General features: G+C 41.1%; 1 protein-coding gene across 13 annotated transcripts in view; it reads left to right on the plus strand.

Moving 5' to 3' along the window:
- The window catches only part of ADGRV1 (adhesion G protein-coupled receptor V1), a 457,213-nt gene that overhangs the window by 341,647 nt on the left and 91,070 nt on the right, over positions 1–24,496 (plus strand). For 11 of the 13 annotated variants that reach the window (XR_008315162.1, XR_008315163.1, XM_053290666.1 and 8 more), the window contains one exon: positions 11,084–11,262. Coding sequence is in view for 10 of the 13 variants with exons in the window: in XM_053290666.1 (XP_053146641.1) it covers positions 11,084–11,262 (179 nt within the window). In the remaining 3 variants the exon portion in view is untranslated. Of the gene's footprint in view, positions 1–1,294; positions 1,568–11,083; positions 11,263–12,497; positions 13,305–24,496 lie in introns of those variants that run through there. The other 2 variants (XM_053290673.1, XR_008315164.1) reach the window with 2 other exon arrangements.

Here is a 24,496-nt window from a genome sequence, read left to right on the forward strand (position 1 = left end):
GTGGGATATAAATTCCTAAATAAATTATTAGGTTATGTGAGAATAGTTGTTTATTTGTCCGTAGTTATCTTACTTCTGTTTGAGGGTTACATATCATACAATCCTATCCTGGCAGAAATCATTATCCCTAGGAAAAGCCATTTCCAGGTTAAATCTCAGTACTCCATATCTTCTTAACTATGCATATTATTTCCAAATTCATGTATTAAAAGGAAATGCCATCATTTGACCCCCAATAATCTTGTCTGAGTACTGTAAACTCATTTTATTTTCAGATTAGCAGCATTGCTCATAAAGAAGAAGTGAAGTCTTTGCTAACTGGTGCATGGTCATCCATAATGAATGGAAATAAAATGTATTGCAGTCTGCCATTTGTTTTAATTATACAGTTTCAGTGAGTCATAGAATTACCACAAAAATCCAAACGGAGGAAATTAACTATTGCCATAGAATAATTATGTTTATATAACTAAATTGATTAGTTCACATCATATATCATGAAACAATAAATCTAAATAAAACAGCTATATTTTTTAGAGGCCTTGCAGCTGGCTCTCTAGCCAGTTTTCTTGATGCTGCCCTTGAAGCTTTTGAAAATGGCCTTCAGTTTTCTCTGCCTGACTTTTTCTTTCTGTCCTCAAAAATGGTTTTTAAACCTCTTTTGAGGTCATTAGCATAAATCACTAGCAGATAGTTTTTGCCACAAGTTTTCTAGTGAAGTTATACTAGCTGCCTAACAGACAGAATTTTGGTTCTTCCTGAATGCAACCTATTACCAAAGCAATAACTTGTCCTTTGAATATTACATGGTACTGAGATACTAAAAATTGCTGATGAAGTACTGTAGGCAGCTACTTGTCCACAATGCCTCCAAGATCAGCTGCATCCAATCACTGATAGATGTTGGGTGTGCACATACACGTGCACACACAAGGTAGTGCTGTCCTATCACTGTCCATATCATCCACTTATTTGAGATAAGGTTAAACACTGTACTTGCAGTCACCTTTGGGATGGATGCAAAGACATGTCATCTGCCTATGATACTGGGACAGGTTTGAGACCTATCAGAATATGCCCTGTAATTCTGTGTTTTACTTTTGCAGAAATTAGGGATACTGTTGAAGTGGGGGAATAGTCCTGCTCCTCACACTGGGCTGCCTGCTGACAGTGGTAGGGACTTCACATAGGAATGCTGTGTGTTACTGTGTGTAGAGTACTCAAAGATGCATTGAGGAGACGCACATACCTGTTACTCTGCAATACACTAAGCCACCTCCACTCTTCCTTTCAGCATGACAGGCATTGTTGCTAATTAGAAAATAATGCTAGAAGAATTGAAGCAAAGGATTAGGCATGAACAGGCCCAGGAAGATGCAAGAAAACAAAGAATGAGTGGGAAGCACTCAAGAGCAAAGAAGGTGCAGGAGATAGATGAGAGTACTGTGTGTGAATGTCTAGACTTGGTTACAAGTAGAGCAGGACAGAGCTAAGAAGATACTTGGTTTCAGTGATCAAATATACAACACACCTTCAGTCTGTTTTTACAGAGTGCTGAAAACAGTAGGTAAGCTTGAAACTCAACATCTTTGTACCCTAGCACTTGCCTTGCCCCATTTAATAACTATAAAAATGTTCTAGATTTTAAAATCTCAATACACACACTTCCTTTGCACACACACACCTTTCAGTAGTGGCCGGTGGGGCAGCGAAAGGGACCTTTAAGGATTAATAAGCAGGTGCCTACCAGCATTTAGGCAACACCTGAAAACTGCTGCGCCCCGCCCGCAATTCCATGGGGAGGGGTGGCGCTCTGCCTGGCATCCGGCGTGGCCTCGCACATGTGCAGAGACCAGGCCCACACTGCTGCCCGCCAGATGCCGAGCAGAGTGCTTCCACTCCACGCAGGATTGTGGGCAGAGCATGGCAGCTTGAAGGTGCTGCCTAAACACTGGTAAGCACCTGCTTATTAATCCCTGAAGATGCCTCTCACCAGCTGCTACTGATACCTTTACAGTCTGAATGAGGGCTTGGAGGAAGCTTCATTCTAAAACAGAACCTTCTATTGAAATTAATATGGTTTCATTGAAAACAATCATTTTTCATTTACTACTCTTCAGCACAATAAGAACGTGTGCATGAGTATTTAAAACCGAAAAACTGTCTGTACGTTTTCATCTCCATATTACTGGTTATAATAGTTATGCCATAGCAACGGGAAAGAAGTTGCTAAATTTAGCTCTTCTGTTTGTATTTAATTTATTTAATTTTGGAATACCAAAAGTCAAGAGATGTATAGTTATTAAGATCAAAATGACACTGAACAGGAAACAGCAAATAAGCTATGCTCACCCAAAGTTTTGCAAGGCCCAGTAGAGTCTGACTATCATTTGTGTGATAAGAGAGAAGAAAATAGGTAACATGGTTAAACAAACAGAGAAAACAAGAGTAAGGACACATAGTCCCAGTGGTTAGAAAACAATCTGAATTGCATGACTAAGAAGACTTGTTCTAATAGATAGAATTAATGGGATCACGGCTCCTTGACTAAACAGAATGGCATAAATAAATTCCAGGGTTCATCTGTCTAGAGCTGGAACGTAGCCTAGTTATGACTGCAAGGCCACAAAACTAGCTGCTTTCTGCCAAACAGTTTGTTCTTTTAATTTAACAAGTAGAAAATAGCATAGCACATTATAGAATAGTAGCAGAGAGTAGAAAACAGAGAGAGAAAATATTAAAATGACAGCTCAGCAAATGATGGAAACATATTAAAAAAAAATTTAAATGCAAAGCATTTTTCAATGGCAAGAGACATTTCTTTTCCAATTGCATTGAGAAAACTGTTGGCCACTTAATTTACTGGTCTGACCTTTTTCAATTCCTGCCAAGGTACAACTGAACAATTACCTGTTTCTCATTGGGAAGCAGAATTCTAAAAATATAGGTATTTTACAGATTCTTGAATCTCATCTTATTTAAACCAAAACATAAAATCAGGAGTAAATCTGAACTTGCATCACAGCAATTAAAACTAGAATTATAAAATTAGTGTCAGGTCTCAGAGTCTATCTATCTATCTATCTATCTATCTATCTATCTATCTATCTATCTATCTGTCTATCTAATGTATGTGCCCAGCTGTCCCTTTACGGTCATATGTGACTGAAAGAACTCAGGTCACCTTTAGCATTTTGAAAAGCATTGAGCCTGTTCTCATGACCAGTTATCTGTTGTTGTCTGGGGCAATAGGTGTTCTTTCAACTCAGCTCTGAACCTGGGTAGTCCAGATAAGCTACCCAGATTAAAAGTGAGGTAGGATGCAACGAGAGCTGTTCTGTCTTTTTATTTTGGTTGTCTGCACTGCTGCTGTATGTTAGAGTGCTCCTGGGACCTGGTGACCATGTTTACCAAAGAGTGTTCTGGTCTGCAGGGCCAGGCAAAGCAGAGTTGCTGTAGTACTGAGGGCTGCTCTCCACTGCTCGTGCAATGCATTGTGGAATGCTGGAGGACCCAGCTTGGGTTTTCTTCCCTCATGGAGCATGTGGAAGCTTGATTGTGCGAGGGTTGGTAAGCTGAGGGTTGGGTCATCTGGAAGGCATAGAGTTTGAGAATGCCTTGTCACCAGCCCACCCTGTCTTGGTCGTGATGGTCGTGAGAATGGTCTCTTTATCAAAGCAGGAGTCTCTTTTCAGACCTTGACTGACATTCAGAATTGATTGATTCATGCATGCATGTACTTCAATCTGTAGGCCAAATTTCACATTATGTTAAACTGGTGTTTGCGGCTGATGGGTTTTATTTTTACAGCTTGAATAGCAGCCATGAGCAGTGGGGTGTCAATCAGGATCACAACCATAGGGAAGGAGAGTCGTTCACTTTTTGCTCTTGTCACAATCTCGGCCTGGATCAGGCTCCTGCAGCTGTTATTTCCCCTTAGAGGGAAGCTCCTATTGGTGTAATGTGGGTGTGGGGAGCAATCTGAATCAGGACTGTGGTGGGGGCTAGGGATGTGCAAACAGGTTCAACCCCAAACCTGTTCAAGGTCGAACTGGTTCAGTTCAACCATTCAGGGTTGAACTGAACACACCCACACCCACACCCAGTTTGGTCTGACCACGGTCCAATGGTTCGGTCCAATGGTTTGAAGGATTCACAGTTTTTTATTTTATTATTATTTTTTAAAATTACCCTTAGCCCCTTTGGGGGGCTTCCTCTAGTCTGCGGGGGGGGGTCGTCGTTGAAGGTTCCCCCTCTTCCCACCGGCCTTGTTTATCACCGCCGTGGTTCAGTTCACCCCCTTTTTTGGCCCATTCAGGCCTCCATAAGTTGGTGTGATGGTCATTTTTCCCTCCGCCGCACATGTGCAAATGGCCTCTGTGAGGCCTGGTATGGCCCACAGCATCGCAGAGGCCATTTGCGCATGCATGGCAGAAAATGGCCACCATGTATACACAAATGGCCTCTGTGAGGCCCTGGGCCATGCCAGGCCTCACAGAGGACATTTGCGCATGTGCTGCAGTGGGTAAAATGCCTGCCGTCCCAACTTATAGAGGCCCAAACGGGTTGAAAAATGGGGTGAACCGGGCCACAGCAGTGATAAACGGGGCCAGCGGGGGGAGGGGGAACCTTCGGTGACCCCCTCCCCTGGCCTAGAGGAAGCCCCCTGAAGGGTCTAATGGTAAAGAAGTTTTTTTTTTTTAAGTCCTTCGTGAACATCCCCCCAGACTGGACTGAACTGGGGGGGGGAGGGGGGCGTGGTTCTAACGGGTGCCGGACCGAACTGGTCCAGTCAGGTTCCATGCACACCCTTAGTGGGGGCAAAGAGTTCAGGTCTCCCTCTTCCCTGCTGCAGTCCCATCCAGCTGGGTTGTTTCTACCTTATTTCTTTAAGGGGATATGAGGTATGCAAGTTGTGCCTGTGATGTTTCATCTGTGATTGGCATGTTGAAATAATGTGCTTTTGTCAAGCAGACCTAAGTGTCCCTTTCTGATTGATTAGGAGCCCTGTACACTCAGATTGGGAAAAACCCAAGTATTTGACATACTGGCTGTGGCCAGGTTCTCTTTGCAGCAAGAATCTAATATCACAAAGTCCTGTCTGTCTCAACAATGCTTTTTGTTTCTGTCTACCCTTGTTGGTGATCTTGCCCTGAGATATGCACTGTTCCTCCTGAATGTTAAGTTCTGCTTGGCTACCAGACTATAATAGTTGCTTATATCCCTTTATATATTGGAATAGACCTTTCAGAATTGACCTAGATCTTAGACTGACATGTCACAGCATGTGATCAGCAATCTCCTGGCAAAGGTTTTTTTGTATATGTCATGAGTATAGTGCGGGTTTTAAAAAACTAGATATAGTATGTAGAAACCAGTGTGGGTTGAATTGTAACGGTGACAAAATAATTTATTTTATTATTTATTTTTATACTGCCTGATATGTACATCTCTAAGTGGTGTACAAATTTTAATATTAAAAATCACAGATTTAAAATACATAAGACACAATAAAAACAAACATAAGAACATAAGAGCCCTGCTGGATCAGGCTCAAGGTCCATCTTGTCCAGCATCCTGTTTCACACAGTGGCCCACCAGATGCCACTAGAAGCCTACAGGCAGGAGTTGAGGGCATGCCCTCTCTCCTGCTGTTACTCCCCTGCAACTGGTACTAAGAGGCTTCCTGCCTTTGAGGCTGGAGGTAGCCCTCCAACTAGTAGCTGTTGATAGATCTCTCCTCCATGAAGCTATCCAAACCCCTCTTAAAGCATTCCAGGTTGTTGGCTGTCACCACATCTTGTGGCAGAGAATTCCACAAGTTGATTATGTGTTGTATGAAAAAATAATTCCATTTGCTTGTCCTAAATTTTCCGGCAAAATTTTCATGGGATGACCCCTGGTTCTGGTGTTATGTGAGGGGAGGGGGGCAATTTCTCTCTATCTACTTTCTCCACACCATGCATGATTTTATAGACTTCTTTCATATCTCCCCACAGTCATCTTTTGTCTAAACTAAATAGCCCCAGCTGTTGTAGCCTTCCCTCATAAGGAAGGTGCTCTAGGCCCCTGATCATCTTGGTTGCCCTCTTCTGCACCTTTTCCAGTTCTACAATGTCCTTTTTTAGGTGTGGTGACTAGAATTGTACGCAATATTCCAGGTGTGGCCACACCATAGTTTTGTATAAGGTCATTATAATATTAGCCGTTATATTTTCAATCTCCTTCCTACTGATCCCTAGCATGGAATTGGCCTTTTTCACAGCTGCCGCACATTGAGTCGACACTTTCCACCTTGGGGTCCACCACGACCCCAAGATCCTTCTCCTGTTCGGTCACCGCTAGCTCACATCTCATCAACGTATACTTGAAGTTGGGTTTTTTAATCCCAGCGTACATCACTTTACACTTGCCAACACTGAACCGCATTTACCATTTTGTTGCCCACTCACCCAGTTTGGAGAGATCCTTTTGGAGCGCCTCACAATCATTTTGGATTTCACTACCCGAAAGTAGTGCCAACATTGAACCACATTTGCCATGAGTACTAAGTTTTTTCAGGAGTCTTTGATGAGGAACTTTGTTGAATATTCTCCTTAATAATCTCTTCCACTCCCTCATTGTCTAATGGTCCAACCACCTCTCTGGCAGGTTTCCTGCTTCTGATGTATTTAAAAAAGTTTTTGTTATTCCCCTTGATGCTTTTAGCTAAATGTTCCTCAAACTCTCTTTTCGCCTCCTTTATTGTCACCTTACATTTCTTTTGCCATAGTATGTGTTCCTTTCTGTTCTCTTCATTTAGACAGGCCTTCCAATTTTAGAACGAAGTATTCTTCCCTTTTATGGCTTCTTTGATGTTACCTGTTAGCCATGCTGGCATCCTCCTGGACTTAGTGGTACCTTTCCTCCTTTTGGGTATGCAATCTAACTCGGCTTCTAGTATTGTGGTTTTGAGTAAACTCCATGCATTCTGGAGTGAAGTGACTCCCCTGATTTTCCCGTTCAGTTTCCCCCCCCCCCCACCATACTCCTCATTTTGGAGAGGTTTCCTCTTCTGAAAATTCAAAATGTCGGTGTTAGACTTCCTTGGTGATTCTCTCCCTGCATATATGCTGAATTTGTTCCCTAAAGGGTCCATGTCACTGACATCATCACTGACACTGATATCACATCACACCATGTCCTGGGTGCCACTCAGGATGATGATGATGATGATTTTACATTTATATCCCGGTCTTCCTCAAAGGAGCCCAGAGCGGTGTACTACATACTTGAGTTTCTCTTTCACAACAACCCTGTGAAGTAGGTTAGGCTGAGAGAGAAGTGACTGGCCCAGAGTCACCCAGCTATTATCATGGCTGAATGGGGATCTGAACTCAGGTCTCCCCGGTCCTAGTCCAGCACTCTAACCACTACACCACGCTGGCTCACTGTTCCTTGATTAGGAACAAGGTCACCTTCTCTCTGGTTGATTCCAAGACCAACTGTTCTACAGTCATTCAGCATATCTAGAAATTTGACCTCTTTGTCATTACCTGACTATGAATTTACCCAGTCTATGTGTGGGTAATGGAAGTCACCCATTATTACTGCTCTGCCTCTCCTTGACACCTCCTTGATTTCCTCCTGCAACTCCCAGTCACTGTCAGCATTTTGATCCAGAGGGCGATAGCACATCCCCAGTAGCACATTTCCTTTCATGCCTTGTATTGTCACCCACAGGGTTTCTGTGGAGGACTCCAGTCCACCTAGATTTTCTACCTTGTTCGATTCTATCCCTTCTTCAACATGCAGTGCTACTCCACCTCCAAGGCGCCCCTCCCTGTCCTTTCTATAGAGGTTATATCCACGGATAACAGTGTACTACTGGTTCTCAGTGGTCCACCATGTTTCTGTTATGCCCACTACATCTATTTCTGTGTTAGCAACCAAACACTCCAGCTCGGAGGCTTTTCGCATTGGCATATAAGCACCTGTATGCTGAACCCTGGTGTATGCTATCTTTCTTTGGACTCTTTGACCAGCTAGCACAGCCTTCTGTCTGCTCTTTATATGGTTCTGCTCTGTCTCCTCCTATTTTATCTGAATCTTTGCACCCTCACACTTTAAAGGATGGCCTGTCCAGGATACTTTAAAGGATGGCCTGTCCGGATACTGTCGTGCTCCTGTTGGCTGTTCCCCAGGCATCATTTTAAAAGCTGCTCTGCAACCTTTTTGATTTTAAGCGCCCGCAGTCTGGTTCCATCTTGGTTCAAGTGCAGCCTGTCCCTTTTCTACAGGCCTTGCTTTCCCCAAAATGTATCCCAGTGCCTAACAAATCTAAACCTCTCCTCCCGGCACCAACGTCTCATCCATGCATTGAAACCCCTCAGCTCTGCCTGTCTCACTGTACCTGCATGTGGATCAGGCATTTCTGATAACAAAATAAAACAAATTATTAAAATTGATTCTAATTAAAAGCTTGCGAGGACACGAGAGTCTTGAGAGTCTTCCTGAAAACAAACAGAGAAGGAGATGCTCAGGGAGCATATTCTAAAGTTCTGGGGCAGCCACAGACAAAGCGTCATCCTGAGTCGCCACCAGATGAGCTGGTGACAACCGTAACCGTACCTCTCCGGAAGATCGTAAAAGGCGGCAGGGTTCATGACAAAGGAGCTGCTCTCTTAAATAGCCTGGACCCAAGCCGTTAAGGACTTTATAGGTAATAACCAGCACTTTGTATTTGTAATGATCAGCCCTCCGCTCCCCTAAAGAGTGAACCGGAAGTGAACCCTGTCCTGATTGACAGGCATTGACCTCTGTGGATCAGCAACTTGGCACATGGTGGCCGGGACCTAGAGGGCCTGGCGCCCGGAAGTAGAGGCTGTCTTAGTCCTCCGAAGAAGCTAGGAGGGAGATGAGAGAGGATGGGAGGAAGGCTGAGTGAGCCGCAGCAATGGAGATTTTGCTGCCTCATAATCAAAAGGCAGCTGATCTTTCAGAGGTAGTGTAACCCCATCCAGAATAGGCACATCTAAATAATCTCTTGGGTCCCAATCCCCCACAGTCAGTACCTCCATCTTATTTGGATTCAACTTCAACTTGTTATCCCTCATCCAGCCCATTATTGCCTCCAGGCAGGCATTAAGGGAAGATATGCCATTTCCTGATGAGGTCAATGTGGAGAAGTAAATCTGGGTGATCAGCATATTTATAACACCCAGCACCAAACCTCCTGTTGATCTCTCCTAGCGGTTTCATGTAGATGTTAAAGAGCATTGGAGATAGTATTGAGCCTTGTGGAACTCCACACTTCAGTTCTCAAATGAACTGAATGATTGTGATGTATGCAGATTGGACATTTTTAATGCGTTATCTAATGTGTTAATGGTTATAGTAACCATTAGGGACAGGAAATTATCTTCTCATTCCTTTTCCTATGCACTTTGCTGTGTGAACTTTGTTGAAAAGCAGCACAATAATAATAATAATAAATAATTAAACAGAGGGTTTAATACTGGCTGCACAAGACCAGGCACTAAGAACAAATGCATAAAAGCAAAAGTAGAAAAATCCACAACAAACAGCAAGTGCCGCCTTTCTAAAGAAGCAGATGAAACAGTGGACCATCTAATCAGCTGTTGTAAAAAGATCGCACAGATTGACTACAAACAAAGGCATGACAAGGTAGCAGGGATGATACACTGGAACATCTGCAAAAAATACAAGCTACCTGTAGGCAAAAATTGGTGGGACCATAAAATTGAACAAGTTGTAGAAAATGAAGATGCAAAAATATGATGGGACTTCCGACTACAAACAGACAAACATCTGCCACACAATACACCAGATATAACTGTAGTTGAGAAGAAAGAAAAACAAGTCAAAATAATTGACATAGCAATACCAGGGGATAGCAGAATAGAAGAAAAAGAAATAGGAAAAAATCATACAATACAAAGATCTACAAATTGAAATTGAAAGGCTGTGGGAGAAAAAGACCAAAATAATCCCAGTGGTAATTGGCACCCTAGGTGCGATTCCAAAAGACCTTGAAGAGCACCTCAACACCATAGGGGCCACAGAAATCACCATCAGCCAATTACGAAAAGCAACATTACTGGGAACAGCCTATATTCTGCGACGATATCTATAATAATAGCAACAACACTGATAATAAAATTCAACCATCCCAGGTCCTTGGGAAGGACTCGATGTCTGGATAAAACAAACCAGTCAATAACACCTGTCTGACTGTGTAAACAACAACAACAACAACAACAACAATAAAGTCTTTCCCCCACAAGGAGGGTGGACTGTGCAGGCTACGGCCACTCATATAGTCATTTATGCAGTATACCTGGATTCACATTAAAGATCATGTGTATAGTAGGCAAAACCGTGTGAGGTTGAGGCTCTCACTCAGCCTCATGCACCCAGTGAGCCATATGATGATCTCTGCTGTTTGGAATGGGAAGGGTTATACTTTTTAATTAGCGATGTGCAGGATTATTGAAAACAAACTTGGTTTTCTTAGTTTTTGGCCTTACTCTTGAAGATGAGGAACACATTTTTTAAAGTGTAAGATTTGCTTTTTAGTTCACCATGTCCCAGCAGCTATATGTGTGCACATGTGAGAATAATTATATTAAACAGAGCACATGTTTGTCTATGATGAAATTGTTCAGCCTCTTCTTATCACAATTATTAAATTATTAAAATACACTTTACTAACCTTTTCAGTTTAGATCTGTATGAGCTGCTTGTCATCTTGTGGCATACATCAGCACCATCACATTACAATATTTGTTATCAACTTTTGAAGCTCAGAAAAAATAGATTTGTTGTCTCCAAAATAATTTGTCATACTTTCACTTAACTTTTCTCTCTCTCCTATTTCGTTAGCAAGCCACTTGCAAGTCTGGATTCACCAAAATCAAAAATCCCATAAAAATAATTATCAGAATTTGTTTGAGGATATGGGGGGGAGGGGGGACAGAACTGTTGTTTAATGCTTGCTATATATTTCTGAAAAAATTATTTTACAGTATAGTTCATGGTTTATATCTACCCTATTGATTCAGTGTTCTCCATTATTCCTTAGGCTGTTAATTTCTGGTATGTCCTGGTGATGAATGACGAGCACACAGATCGGCGCTATCTTATGTTTTCCCTTCTGGGTTGGGGTCTTCCAGCTTTTGTTGTGATTCTACTTATAATTATCCTGCGAGGAATCTATCATCACAACCTGTCACAGATTTATGGCCTGGTACACAATGATCTGTAAGTCTTTATACATGAAAACACTTGGTTTTGAGTGGATGTTTGTGCATTTTTACTATAATTTTATCTGTGGCGTAGGTCTTTGAAAACCAAATGGTGTGTGTGTGTGTGTGTGTGTGTGTGTGTGTGTGTGTGTGTGTGTGTGTGACACCAGTACAATCCAAACAATATTGAGCTTTATTAAAAGTACTGTTTACAAAATCGTAAATCTATTTAGGTGGGTCATAAGCTGCCATCTTCATTGTTTTGCAAGTTACTCCCAGATTTATTTTTGTCCATAAATAATTTATTTTACAAAAATGAAGGGGACTTCTAAAATCTATAGCAACAAAAACAGTGGATCTATAGTAACAAAAACAGTGGGTTGTATCCTGTTATGATATGATTGAAATCATTGAGACAAGTTACTTGTGACTACCAAGTCCCATTAATTTCAATGGAGTCCCATTAATTTCAAGTTAGGAAACCTAACTTTCTTAGAAACCCAATGGCATATGTCCTCTCTCCTCACCCTTATTTTTTTTTTCTAATTTCCATATTGAATTTTGAGTACTACATTCATCAGAAATATACATTTATCAAAAAATCTCACAATTGACTAGGCCCCACTAGTAACTTCAGCTTTTTGGTCTGATCTGTTTTGACATTTTCTTCAGGGTAGTGTGGTCACTGAGGCCACCTAATGGCACAGTGGGGAAATGACTTGATTAGCAAGCCAGAGGTTGCCGGTTCAAATCCCCGCTGGTATGTATCCCAGACTATTGGAAACACCTATATCAGGCAGCAGCAATATAGGAAGATGTTGAAAGGCATCATCACATACTGTGCAGGAGATGGCAATGGTAACCCCCTCCTGTATTCTACCAAAAAACCCCACAGGGCTTTGTGGTCGCCAGGAGTTGACACCGACTCGACGACACACTTTACCTTTAGTGTTGTTGCCAGGAGTTGTCACCGACTCGACTGCACAACTTTACCTTTACCTTTAGTTTCTGTCCTCTCTACATCAACATTTATCTTCTTTCCTTTAAGTACTTTCTGACTCTTTTTTGGAGGTGTCTGTTAAGTTCTGATTTTGGTGGAGTAGGTTTAGCAGAGGAGCTTGCTGATCTCTGGTGTGACTCTTCCTGTGCTTTGCTCTTGCCACACTTGGTATCACTTTCACCCTTTTTCTTGACCATGTCACCAGTATCTTGTCTGTTGAATGTTGACTACAGGTTTTGATAATGTTACAGGTTCCTCAACATGGTTATATGCAGCTTTGTGTCAGAGCTCTGAAGCACAGGCCTGCAACAGCGTTTCTCCCAATGAAGAAAGACAGGGCAGGGCAGGGCAGACTGAAGGCTGACTAGTACATATGAGGGCAGTGCACAGTTAATTCCCTGTGCCTCAATACAGCTTAGATGGTGCGAGAGAGAGAGAGAGAGAGAGAGAGAGAGAGAGAGAGACTCACATGGCAATGGAAAAGCTGTGGGTCAGGAAGAAACTTGGGAGGAAAAGCCATTCAAGAAAGAAAGGGAAAGTGTCTTCGGTGTTGAGGGTGCTCATGACCCCAGTCACACTGAAGGCTTATTCACCCAATAAATGGTTGTATCATGGTTGTCATAACAGTCTGTACTAGGAACATTGCCCTTTGGGTACTGTCCTATGTCAGCATGTTCTTCTGTATTAACAATATAAGGATTACCATATTTACTATGTAAGAAAATGTCTCCCAGAATTGTTTAACAAGACCTATAGTGAGTGGTCCAAATTAAAATAACCTGTTCCCTGAAGAATGAAGATATTTTAGACTAAAATATCTAAAAATATACTAAAAATACTGCTTACCTCCTTTTTGCATTCTTTGTAGCAAGCCTTTAGACATTGTAATACCATATTTAAAGTGCATCAGTTACTTACGAATGAAAATTCACTGACTGTTACTTTTTCCAAAATTAAAAGCCCCTCCTATTGAACTATAGGTTGCATCTTGGAAATAAAAATACAATAAAATATGATGGTAACAGCAACTTTGCCCTCATGGTCTCAGTACAGCTCAGCTGACAGACAACATATAGCACAGGTCTTGTATAGCAAAGAGAAATTATTTGGTTGCATTCAACCTCTGCACAGTTCATGGCAGAAATATAGTGTTTGCTGTAAAAAAAGAAGTAACATTTGTTTAATCCACATTTATTTTTAGACAGGTTGCCTCAGATTATTTATTTTGCAAGCTACCACCAGATCTCATTTTCAAAAACCACAGCAGGTAATGTTATAAAACCACAAACAGCCTGATGAGCTGGGACTGGAAATTAAACAAATTGGCCATTTAAAGGGGAAAGCCCTTTTTACTGAAAAAGGACTTTCTGAAAAAACTTGAAGCAGTTCACCACAATAATATTTCATGCTATATGTCCTAAACCGGCAAATTTTCAGAGTTACCTATACAAGGATGCCTGTATGCATGTAGAATCTGTGTCCTATGTCACAATAGAGAGAGGGGAAAGTCCTGCAAAGATTGAGGGGTGGAGAGGTGGCTGTGAGAAAAAGAACCGGAAGTGGCTTGGCAGATTTTAACAGAGTCCAATGTGCGGTAGAAAACTTTCTAGGCAGTATGCCTAGAAACTTCCCTCTTCTGAACTCTGGTGCCCTCACAAAGGATGGAGAAAAGAATGGCCTTGTTGAAGCATACCAATGAATACACTACTCCTGACTGCAGCTGTCTCCACAGTCATATGTGCAAGTTTCACAGTGCAGGAACTTCTTGCACTTCTGAAGCAGAGAGGAGATGCAAAGCTTGCACTTCAGACATTAGAAAGATGGCAGAGAACAGTATATCCCATTTTACATAACATTCAAAGCCACTCATAAATGATTTCATATTTCATAACAGTTTTGTACCCTCATCATGGAGACAGTCTTCACCTTGTCATTGACTAGGGATGCCAGTTTGTTCTGGTCATAGATGTAAACATTTTGATGGACATAGGAATATGCTGAGAAGTGTTCAAGGAAAACAAAGTCTGGTTTTATTAAAACAATTCTGGTACAAACAAAATTGTAGAGTAAGGCTTTTCAGAAATTTTCATGGCTACCTGTACAGATTCAACTGAAAGTAAAATTTGGACTGTTACTGCTTCAGACTCTGGTATAGCAGAACTACTGCAAAGTATACAAAACACATGAAAGCTATAGTGGGACTGGAGAAATATAGGTGGAATTCATTATCTGTGGGGATTCCTTTCTCGGCTGAAACTGCAGATAACAAAACCTCTAGAGAATGTGCCATTGAGTGAATGGAAATTGGGGGGTTAGGTTACTGGAGGGCAAAAAAAAAGACCCCAAAAAACCCTTTAAAATGCAGAAACAAGTGAAATAATGTATTGTGCCATGCTCTCCAGCTGTCTAGCAATGCCCCCCAACTCCCAATTCAGCTGATTTTCTGTGAAAAATCACAGGATTATTTTTTTTAAGGAAAGAGTCACAAAATGGCTCCATTTAGCAGAATGGTGGCCCTGAAATCGTGGATATGTGCATTTTTATCATTTTTTCAATCGCATATACCAAGGTTGGGTCTCCATTGTCCGACCGCAGATACACAAAACCACAGCTGCCGAGACTGCATGTAATGAGGTCCACCTGTATCTAATTTCAGTGGCACTCAGCCCAAGCATTAAACTCATGCCTCAAGTTACTTTTTTTTTTTTTACTCCCCCTCTTTTTCCTTCTAAGTGCTATTAGAGCAGCTGGTACTCAACCTGCTCAAGAGATTACTAGAATGCTCGAGCTCAGAACTAAATGATAACCTAGTGTCTGAATCTGCTGTCAAATGTTGTTATGTGATGCTGATGCTAAAAATGTATTAAAAGGAAACCTATAATTTCCATTAACTGATTCCTTGCAATCACAAATATGGCATGTTAATTGTTCCTACATTTACTATGCCAAAAATGACCCCCAAATGTATTATTTTGTTGAATCTGTGTGTGATTAATATTGTGTAGTTGATGCCTGTTTTATTCTGGGCAAGTTATACAGAGCAAATTCTGTGCTTTCATGCAGCTCAGCAGCTGCAAGATACCATAGATTTTATGAGGCTAAATATCCACTATTTGCTATGAAGACTATTACGGCAAATAGTATATTATGTAAAATGTTCCCAAGCATGTTTGTTGGCTTGTGTGTGTATCCCCAAGAGATGCTTAGGAAAGCTTTATATCTGGATTGGGAACAACTGCATAAAGCATATCCAAGAACGAATCAAGAGAATTGACTCAAATAGGGAAGATACTTACCAGACAAAAGGCTGCTTGGTCATGTGGTCTGGTCATATAATTCACAGCATTCAGTCAGAATTGCATATGGAGTTGAGGCTAGCATTAACAAATTTCTGCACATATTTCTGTGAAGCAGATAGCTCTGTAGTTCACCCAGTTCTATAGCCATCGATGAGAATTTCATTGAGAATAAAGAATCAACATTAAAGAACCTTGTGCATATGCCTACAAAGGAGCTGGCTTTGAGCATAAATATTGACTATATATGTGCACAGTCTTATTAAATGCTATGAGTCATCATTGTCATCATCTTCTTCATCAGCTGCCATGAATAGAGGCATAATAATAATAATAATAGTGGCCAACATTCAGACTGAGGCACCAGTGCTGCTAACTTTGTGATGCTGCTTTGAGGAGGGACAATTTTCATCTATCTCCCCTTCCATCTGAAGTCAACTGTGACATCTGAAAATATGTCCTTGAGGGATCACACAGTCCTCAGACACATATTGATAGGAATCAGAGTCTACTTTACATGGAAGGGAAGATCAGCAAAAATCACCCCTTCCTGTAGCAGCAGCTCAGCATTGGTAGCAGCACCAGCACTTCATTAGTCTAATATCAGCTGCTATTATTCATTCATTCATTCATTCCATCTACTATGCATGGCACTTTCTAAACAATTAAACGACAAGCCTCTACCTCAAAGTGCTCACAACATAAAGTCAGCACAAGAGAAACATCATAGGAAGGGGAGTGTAGTAGAGGCAGGGACAAACTAGATTGTGCAGTTACTTCATTAATAAATTGTTCTTAACATGTTAATAATAATAATAATAATAATAATAATAATAATGCTGAGCATGATAAGTTGGACAAAATTATGTACTGAAGCAGGTCACTCTTTTGTGATATCACAAAGATTGTTGTGACAGTGCTGTCAGTACTCATGACAGTACACACACTAGTGACACTGATGTTACAAGTTGACCAGCATGTGCCTCTGCACCCAAGTTTACTTCATTGGTGCCCAACCTATGGCACTGGCCACATGGATTTGTAGCATACCCGGGCAGAGTAGGAAGTTTGTGGGCCTGGCCTTTAGGATACAGTAACCTCTATACTCATTATTGCCTGCTCCCCTCCTCAACAGGCTCAAGGCAAATTCACGTCAAGACATGGTGAGCTGCATGTATTCTGAACTGCATGCTAGAATGATATTTCCTCATATTTTGAACTTGTAGGATACTTGCTTTAAAAGTTGGCAACCAATTGTCTACACAGGTGTACTAGCAGTAGTTCTTGAGATTAGATGTAACAAAACACAGGTTCATAAAGTCTTTCATGAAGTCAGTATGTAGCAGAGAATTTGAGAAAAAACTACAAATAACTCACCTGCCTTTCTGAGAGTCTTTTAAAGAGCCTTTTCTAAGAGTTATACAGATCCAGTATGTTGGCTGGATCCACTTCTGAAATAGTTAAGCATGTGCAGTGGAAACACAGCTGGCTCGCAGAAGAGCAGAACATACTTCTCCCACCCACTTTTCTTGAACAGGAAAGTGCTGTCGCTGTGTTGGTTCAGATGATTTTCTGTGCTATTCCAGTTATGCTCTTCTTTATAAATCAGGGTGCTAATCAACTGCTGTTTATTCCTATTGTAGGTATATATCTTTACTAAAGCAAACGTAACTATTCCTCTGGAGTGTGTTTTATTTCTTACAAATATTTTCTATCAAGGCAAAGCAAACATTAGAACCCTTCCCCCCACCCCACAAAAACCAGGCATGAATCAATGGGTTATGTCTTGAGTGGGTTAAAATAGAAACAATAGTTTCTTGTGGAAATGTGATGAAATCTACATAGGGAAGGAACTATATTTTTACTTGTTATTTGTTTGTGTTGTAATGGCCATTGGCTGTACAAATACATTGACTAAGTGAGGATATTTTTACTTGTTGAAATTATGGTCATTTTTAGATTTTGAGTAAGAACAATTAGGTATTTAATTTAATTTTAGAAAGTTTGCAGTGTATTATATTTATGGATGACTGGATCACCCATGCATGATGTAATGATTCCATATCTGGCACAAGCTTCTTGTAAGCATATCCCAGCTAGTTCTTTGGGTAGACACCTGCACCTACATAGAGCTCAACTGACCACAATGAGGCTCTGACAAATCAGCAAGCATAGTGTTGTGTGTGAAGCTGGAAGACATGCATTTAGCTTTGTGTAAGGTTTTCTAGGTGGCCTTGGGAAAGTCAGTATCTCTCCAATTCAGCTCTTCATTTGTGAATTTGAATAATAAAGTAATGGTCAGATTTGTCCTGTAGGGCTTTGTTTAAGATTTCAGATCTGATGAGAATATTGTAACATCTTTGCATACTGAAGCACTGCTCAGATACTAGTGAATGCAACCCTAGGTTTAGTAGCACTGCCATAGTCTAGGGACACAATTCCTTTCCAGATGGCCACACATTGGTTCTGTTTTCAGTGACTGGCATCCCTTCTAATGCTGCACTAGTGCAACCAACAAAGATGCACATGTACAAGAAAGTCGTATAGCTGAGTAGATGCTCCAAGTTGCTCAATCTCTTGCAGTCTCAGTCCGCTTCTGCAAGTGTTCCACTTGTGCAGCAAGGATAGTGGATAGCTTTGCATCATTCCTCGCAACATATATCAAAGGAAGAAGAGGTTTACAGCAGGAACCTTCAAGAGCACCCTGTTGCACTGGTGCAATACTAGTGCAAGCTCCCGACTTAGTGGAACTAGCTAGCTCAGCTACCTTGCAATATGTTTGGACTAGAATAGTTTTAGTCTAGATGTCAGCCAGTGAAGTTATGTTACAACAGCCAAAGCTATGTCTTCTGTACATGGGATACATTTGCCTAGAATTTTCCCTGTTCTCAAAATGAGATCAAAACCTGAACATTCTGTATGACTGATGCAAATAGATTACTTTTGTATATTGCAGCATAATATACAAAACTGTACAATCTTTTTACAGTTTATGTGATGCAGAACTTAAGATAAGACACCTTAACGTGCAATTTATTTATTCATTCATGCAGTTTCTATACCGCTCTTCCAAAAATGGCTCAGGGTGGCTTACACAGAGAAATAATAAATAAATAAGATGGATTCCTATCCCCAAAAAGCTCACAATCTAAAAAGAAACACAGGATAGACGCCAGCAACAGTCACTGGAGGTCCTATGCCGGGGTGGATAGGGCCAGTTACTCTCCCCCTGCTAAAATAAAAGAGAATCGCCACATTAAAAGGTTCCTCTTTGCCAAGTTAGCAGGGGTCCCACACTTTTTAGAGCACAAGTGAAAACTGAAAAGCATCATATCTTAAACCAAAGGTTTTTGGATTTCTGAAAATATTTTTAATTCCAGTTTTCTACTGTTGGCTTAGTGGTATGCAAATATCTGTATAGTCCTTCTGAAAATTGCAGCACATAGAATGTTTGCATACTCAACTATTCAGCGAAGTCCTTTCTTCCTCCACCATCAATACCTATATTTTATCTCACCTGTTAAAACATTTGGAATAATTCTTGAGCCTACAGAACTCAGAACACTACCAGAAAGCAAATGGGTAAATCTCTAGGAGAACATACGTACATACATTCTTTGAGTAGTGAGCCTGTTGTGGAAGACATTCAATCTTCTTATTTTTATTTATTTTTATTTATTGTTAGATTTATATACCGCTTTTCATTAAAAACAATCTCAAGTCGGCTTTCCAAGGGAAAGCCAGTCCTGTGTTTACAGGGGAGGGAAAAAATGCAATAGCATTAATCTCTGGACAGAATGCGAAAGGTTCAGACAAGTAAAGAAAGTCATCATCTTTGATAGGCACCTGGACGGTGTTGCAACTGTGTCATTGTGATGTCATTTCCCCTCATCTCCAAGCATTTCCTCAACATTTCATAGCACTGGTCCTCTAGTTTTGTTTGTTATTTTTTAAAAAGAAAATGGGGGGACGGAGCTACATTTCATCAGGTTTAAGTATGCAATGATGCTTTAAAAATAAAATGGTTAACAGTCCATCTGAAGTTTGGAGAATGGAGCAAGACAGACGACTAAGTCAGTTCCAGTTACTGTACAGTACATTTGTTAGATGCCTTGTGATGGTAAGGCAAAGCTGGTCTTGAGCTGCAGAAACAAAAAACATTGCTAATTCAGCTTTGCATTTGTAGGGGAAGAATGGCAATTCAGTCCCCAAATAGCAAAGCAAAACCAGTTTGTTGAGAAAGCAGCAAAGCAAGAGGTCTTGAGACATTTCTTTAGTATTGAAGAACTACAAGGATTTATTTAAAGCAAAGGTTACAGACTAATGTGAAAAAGCCTACAGCTAAATTTCAGCAGTAGCTCAGGGTTGAAGAGAGAGCGCAAAACGAACAGCCATCTGTGGAGAGACAAAATGGAGACTAACACTGGAAGAACAAAGAGGGAAGGAGTCCAGCACTTTTATCCCTACCCACCCACCCGCCAGTGGTCACTATGAGACATTGCAGCTGAGAGCTGATGCTGCCAGGGTCCTAGCTCCAAAAGCATTTATATCTGTTTTACCTTCATAGTATGCGTCAAAATAGGCATAGTTTCAAAAAGAAAAAACTTTACTCAAATCAGTTATTTTAAAATGGATTATTTTGGTATGTTAAGCAAAACTGTCTTAATATAAAGGTTATGAAGCAATAGCTGGAGGGCATTCTCTGCCATCAGAATTTGTAATACAACCCACAGAGATTTTAAAGGATGAGCTGAAACATGAAAATAAGAGTGGAGGTGCTAAAATCAGTGTTGCGGGGGAGAATAGGTGAGGAGGGAGCTCCAATTCACCCCCACCCACTTTGACACACCACTCATCTTGGCCAAGCTTCAAACAGAAATTGATTTTTCTTTGAAGATTGTGAGCATAAAGCTGATTTAGTTTTCAACAGTTTGCATTTACATATGGAAACTTGTCCTTTTACAGCTGAAACTGGATATACTAGATGTAGCAGAACTCTTTACAAAATTCAGCAGTCATAAAGGATTCTTGTACAGAATCAAAAATATAGGCATACTGCAGTTCTACAGCCATACCATGCAAGCACACAAATTGGTACTAGGGATGAGTATGGAACCGATGGGGGTTGTCCAAAGGCATGACAGCATACCTTTAAGGGTGAGGAAGGGTGCCCTTACCTCTCCCACCACATTTCCCCCACCAGCACTCCATTTAGAAAGTCTCCGTTGTGGCGGCAGTGTACTTCCCTGACGTCCCGGTGTCCTCCTCGGCCGGAAGTAAAAGGAAGTACCTGACACCTGTGCAATTGCCAGGTGCACCTCTCAGAGCTACAGCACCTCCTGCTAGTTTCCCTACCATAGGTGTTATCTGAGCTTGTGCAGCCCTTATCTTGAGATAGGTTATAAGTATAACTCCATATTTTGCTCCATTTATTTTCAAGAACAACATTAGACTAGTTACTCTGCATCATTAATGGTTAGAAATAATTCTGGCTGTGATCCAGAATTACTTGAGAGCCAGGAAAAACCTACATAAGAAAATTAAATAACATTGATAATAATGTTGATAATAGTTAATCCAGAAAATTCACTTCCCTTGATGAGCACCCATGAAATAAAGTTCTGAGGCCAGTTTCTGCTTGGTTTTGATAGAAATGTGTCCTTTTTAGTAATGTTAGTAGAATCTGGCCTTGCATATTGAATTTTAATAGGTTCCATTGCTGTAATATGCACCCAGAAGTTTATTAATTTGAATATACACACATACACACACACACACACATATTAACATATTTTTTCAATATATTGAAAATATATTGTGTTGTATGCAGTAGCATTATATCCAAATGTTTCAAAATATAATTGAACAGAGATCCATAACTGAACAGAGATCCATGTACTACAACTGTATTTAGACTGCAGAATCCTGAGCAATGGATACATTCATTTGCAAGTTGTTTAGCTAGAGATGACAACAGATTCTTTAAGCTCAACTTTAGAGAAGAATATTGAAACGTGGAAAAAGTATTCTTCAAAAGACAGGCCAGCTCTTCCCCACTCAGAGAGGTTTGCTGGATTTTGCCCCAAGTACCTTCCCACAAAACACCAGGGAGAGGCATAGTGGTTCTTGGGACTTGTAGTGTTCAACAGCCTTTGGAATACTTCAGTCCCCAGAGCCACTGTGACTCTGTGTCAAACTGACTTGGAAAATTATTCAACTTTTTCCCGGTTTTTGAAGATAAAAGTTGGTTAACTTTCTAAGCCAATTTAAGGCAAATGGGAGAGGGTTCAGCCATCCCTAATTTTAAATCTCCTGGCATCCATAGTAGCAGAATACATTTTAGAGAAAATCCCCTGCTCACACTGTATTGACATTTAAGGGATTTTCTGTTGAAGTCAAACTCTGCAGCTACATTTCATAAAAGAGAAACAAAAACTATGTAAACAGTGATAAAGGGAAAATCCAAAATACATGCAAAACAGCCCTCAGATCTCTCTCTCTCTTCTCTCCAGCATGTCTTCTCAAGACAGGTGAAATCCCTGCCAACTCCTCATCAGAAATCATGTCTGGCAGCTGTTCCAAATCCTCAGCTCCAGAGTCTGGTCTCCCAGCCAAATCCTGTTGCTGTGCCTCTGAGCCCTCACTAGCAGGCAAATCCTCCTGTTCCTGCTCTGACTCTTCTGATTCAGAAGTCTCAGCCATGACGCCTGTACTATTTTGAATTAGGCTATCCTTGCTTCCCGGGCTCACCTGAACAGCTCCATGGAGGCACTAAGAGAAGTGGAAATGGCAGTGTGATGCAAGACATAACTTGAGTAGATGATGTTAGGTGACACTGCCAGCAATATCAGTGCCACAGATAAATGCTCAGTTGCCACTATCCAGGCCCAATGAGTCATCTGGATACTTATGGACACAGAACTACCCAAAACTTGCTGCAGATTTTTAACCTCCCCCCATTGCACAATCCACAATAAGATGTACACAGGCAGGACCCCCAGATCCAGCCAGAATATATAATTAGTTGAAATGCAGCAGCTAATCTGCCTTTTTAAATTCAATAGCACATTGAAAAGGCATTATAGGTAAGCAGTATTTTTTCTATCATGTTATATAAAATATCCTTCCTGGAAATTTTCCCTTTTTAGCCTACTTTCCAGTGGGCATATGAGATCACCCAGCATTCCATTTGTGTCCGTCCATCTGCCCCCCGTCCCCATCAACTATGCAATGCCTGGACAATTACAAACCAAATGAGGTACAGTTTTAAGGACACATAGAGATGCCGCAATGGCATGGTTTGTGATGATGTCATCCATCCCAATTCAGTTTGAGGCGCAAATGGGCTAACTTGTGGGCTGTCTAACTCGTGTTCCCTCTTACAGAGATTCCTCATTGTTGTTGACTACAACTCCCAGAATTCCCAGCTGTAATGACTTTTGCTTAGGGATTATGGGAGTTGTAATCAACATCATCTAGGAATCTCTGTTAGAGGGAATACTGCGTCTAACTGATTTGAACCAAATTTGGTACAGTTGTAGTGAGTGACACACAGGGACACTTCAAGGCCATTGTTTGTGGTGACGTCATCCACACCGGTTCAGGGGTGGATGTCATCCATGCATAAACATTTGAGGCACGGGCTAACTTGTGAATTGCCTAACTGATTTCAACCAAATTTGCTACAGCTGTAGGGACACATAAGGACACCTCAACAGCTTAATTTGTAATGATGTAATCCTCCCTGATTCAAGATGGTGGACATGTGAACAACTGAGGTAAAAATGGGAACCGATTTGAACCAAATTTGGTACAGATGTAGGGGCACCTCAAAGGAATAGTTTGTGATGATGTCATCCACCCCAATTTAAGATAGCACATCACATCCTGGCAGATGAATGCATTGCGCGCAATTGGACATGGAAAGCAGCCAGGAAAAAATACAGTCCCAATAGTAATGGTATCAGAAGCTCTGAATAGAAGGCCCCATTAGCAATCATTGTGCCTTCTATTCAGAGCTTCTGATACCATTACTATTGGGACTGTATTTTTTCCTGGCTGCTTTCCATGTCCAATTCAAAGTATTTGAAGCTCTAAATGGTTAAAGTTCTTAACCCTCGAAGCTCTAAATTGTTTGGGTCCAAGGTATGTAAACGGCTGCTGGTTCCCATATAACCCTGCCTGCTATTTGAGATCCGTAAGGAAGGTGCTGCTATTTATCCTACTGACATCAAGTGATAGGAATGTAATATTATCAATATACTAACTGAACCCGCACAGAGCATCTGTGCGGTAGTTTACTTACTTTTAGGAGTCTCGTTGGGAGAATTTGATTGGTTGGTTGTTTCTTTTACACTCCCCCCACCTCCTTCCCCAGTCTCTCTCCCTGCCCTCCCTCCCCCGCCTCCTTCCCCAGTCTCTCTTCGAAATCAAATAAATAAATCGAATAAATAATAATAATAGTAGTATAGCTGACGGCTGCGTGAGAAGAAAGTATGATGCACTGGACCCAAGATGGACTTTTAAATAAAACAAAAACAAATGTATTTATGTACAAGCAGCTTAAATGTTTCTCTCTGCCAAAGTCGGGCTCCACACTCGTATATACTGTATGATGTAAGGTTTGTGATATGCAGACTTCACACACTGGCAGACGTCCGACACAGTGTACATGAACAGATCGATCAACAATATGACAAGTAGCCACATTTGGATCACCTATCACCTATAGACACAGATCCTGTCCTACCCAGTCCCTGCCTGGAACCCCACCAGTCCAGAACAGACCCTCCCTCTCTAGAGAGCCTCTCTCTAGCCCTGTCCATCCCTATCTATATCACTCAGAGCTTACCAAAAGTCGGTTTAACTGTCGCTCGCTGCTCCATTCTAAAGCCCCTCCCTTAGGGATCCCACCTGGAGGGCAGTTCCTTGGGCTTTAAAAGGTAATTGGCAGT

This window comes from Hemicordylus capensis, chromosome 2, assembly GCF_027244095.1.
Source record: "Hemicordylus capensis ecotype Gifberg chromosome 2, rHemCap1.1.pri, whole genome shotgun sequence".
In the NCBI taxonomy this organism is placed as follows: Eukaryota; Metazoa; Chordata; class Lepidosauria; order Squamata; family Cordylidae; genus Hemicordylus; species Hemicordylus capensis.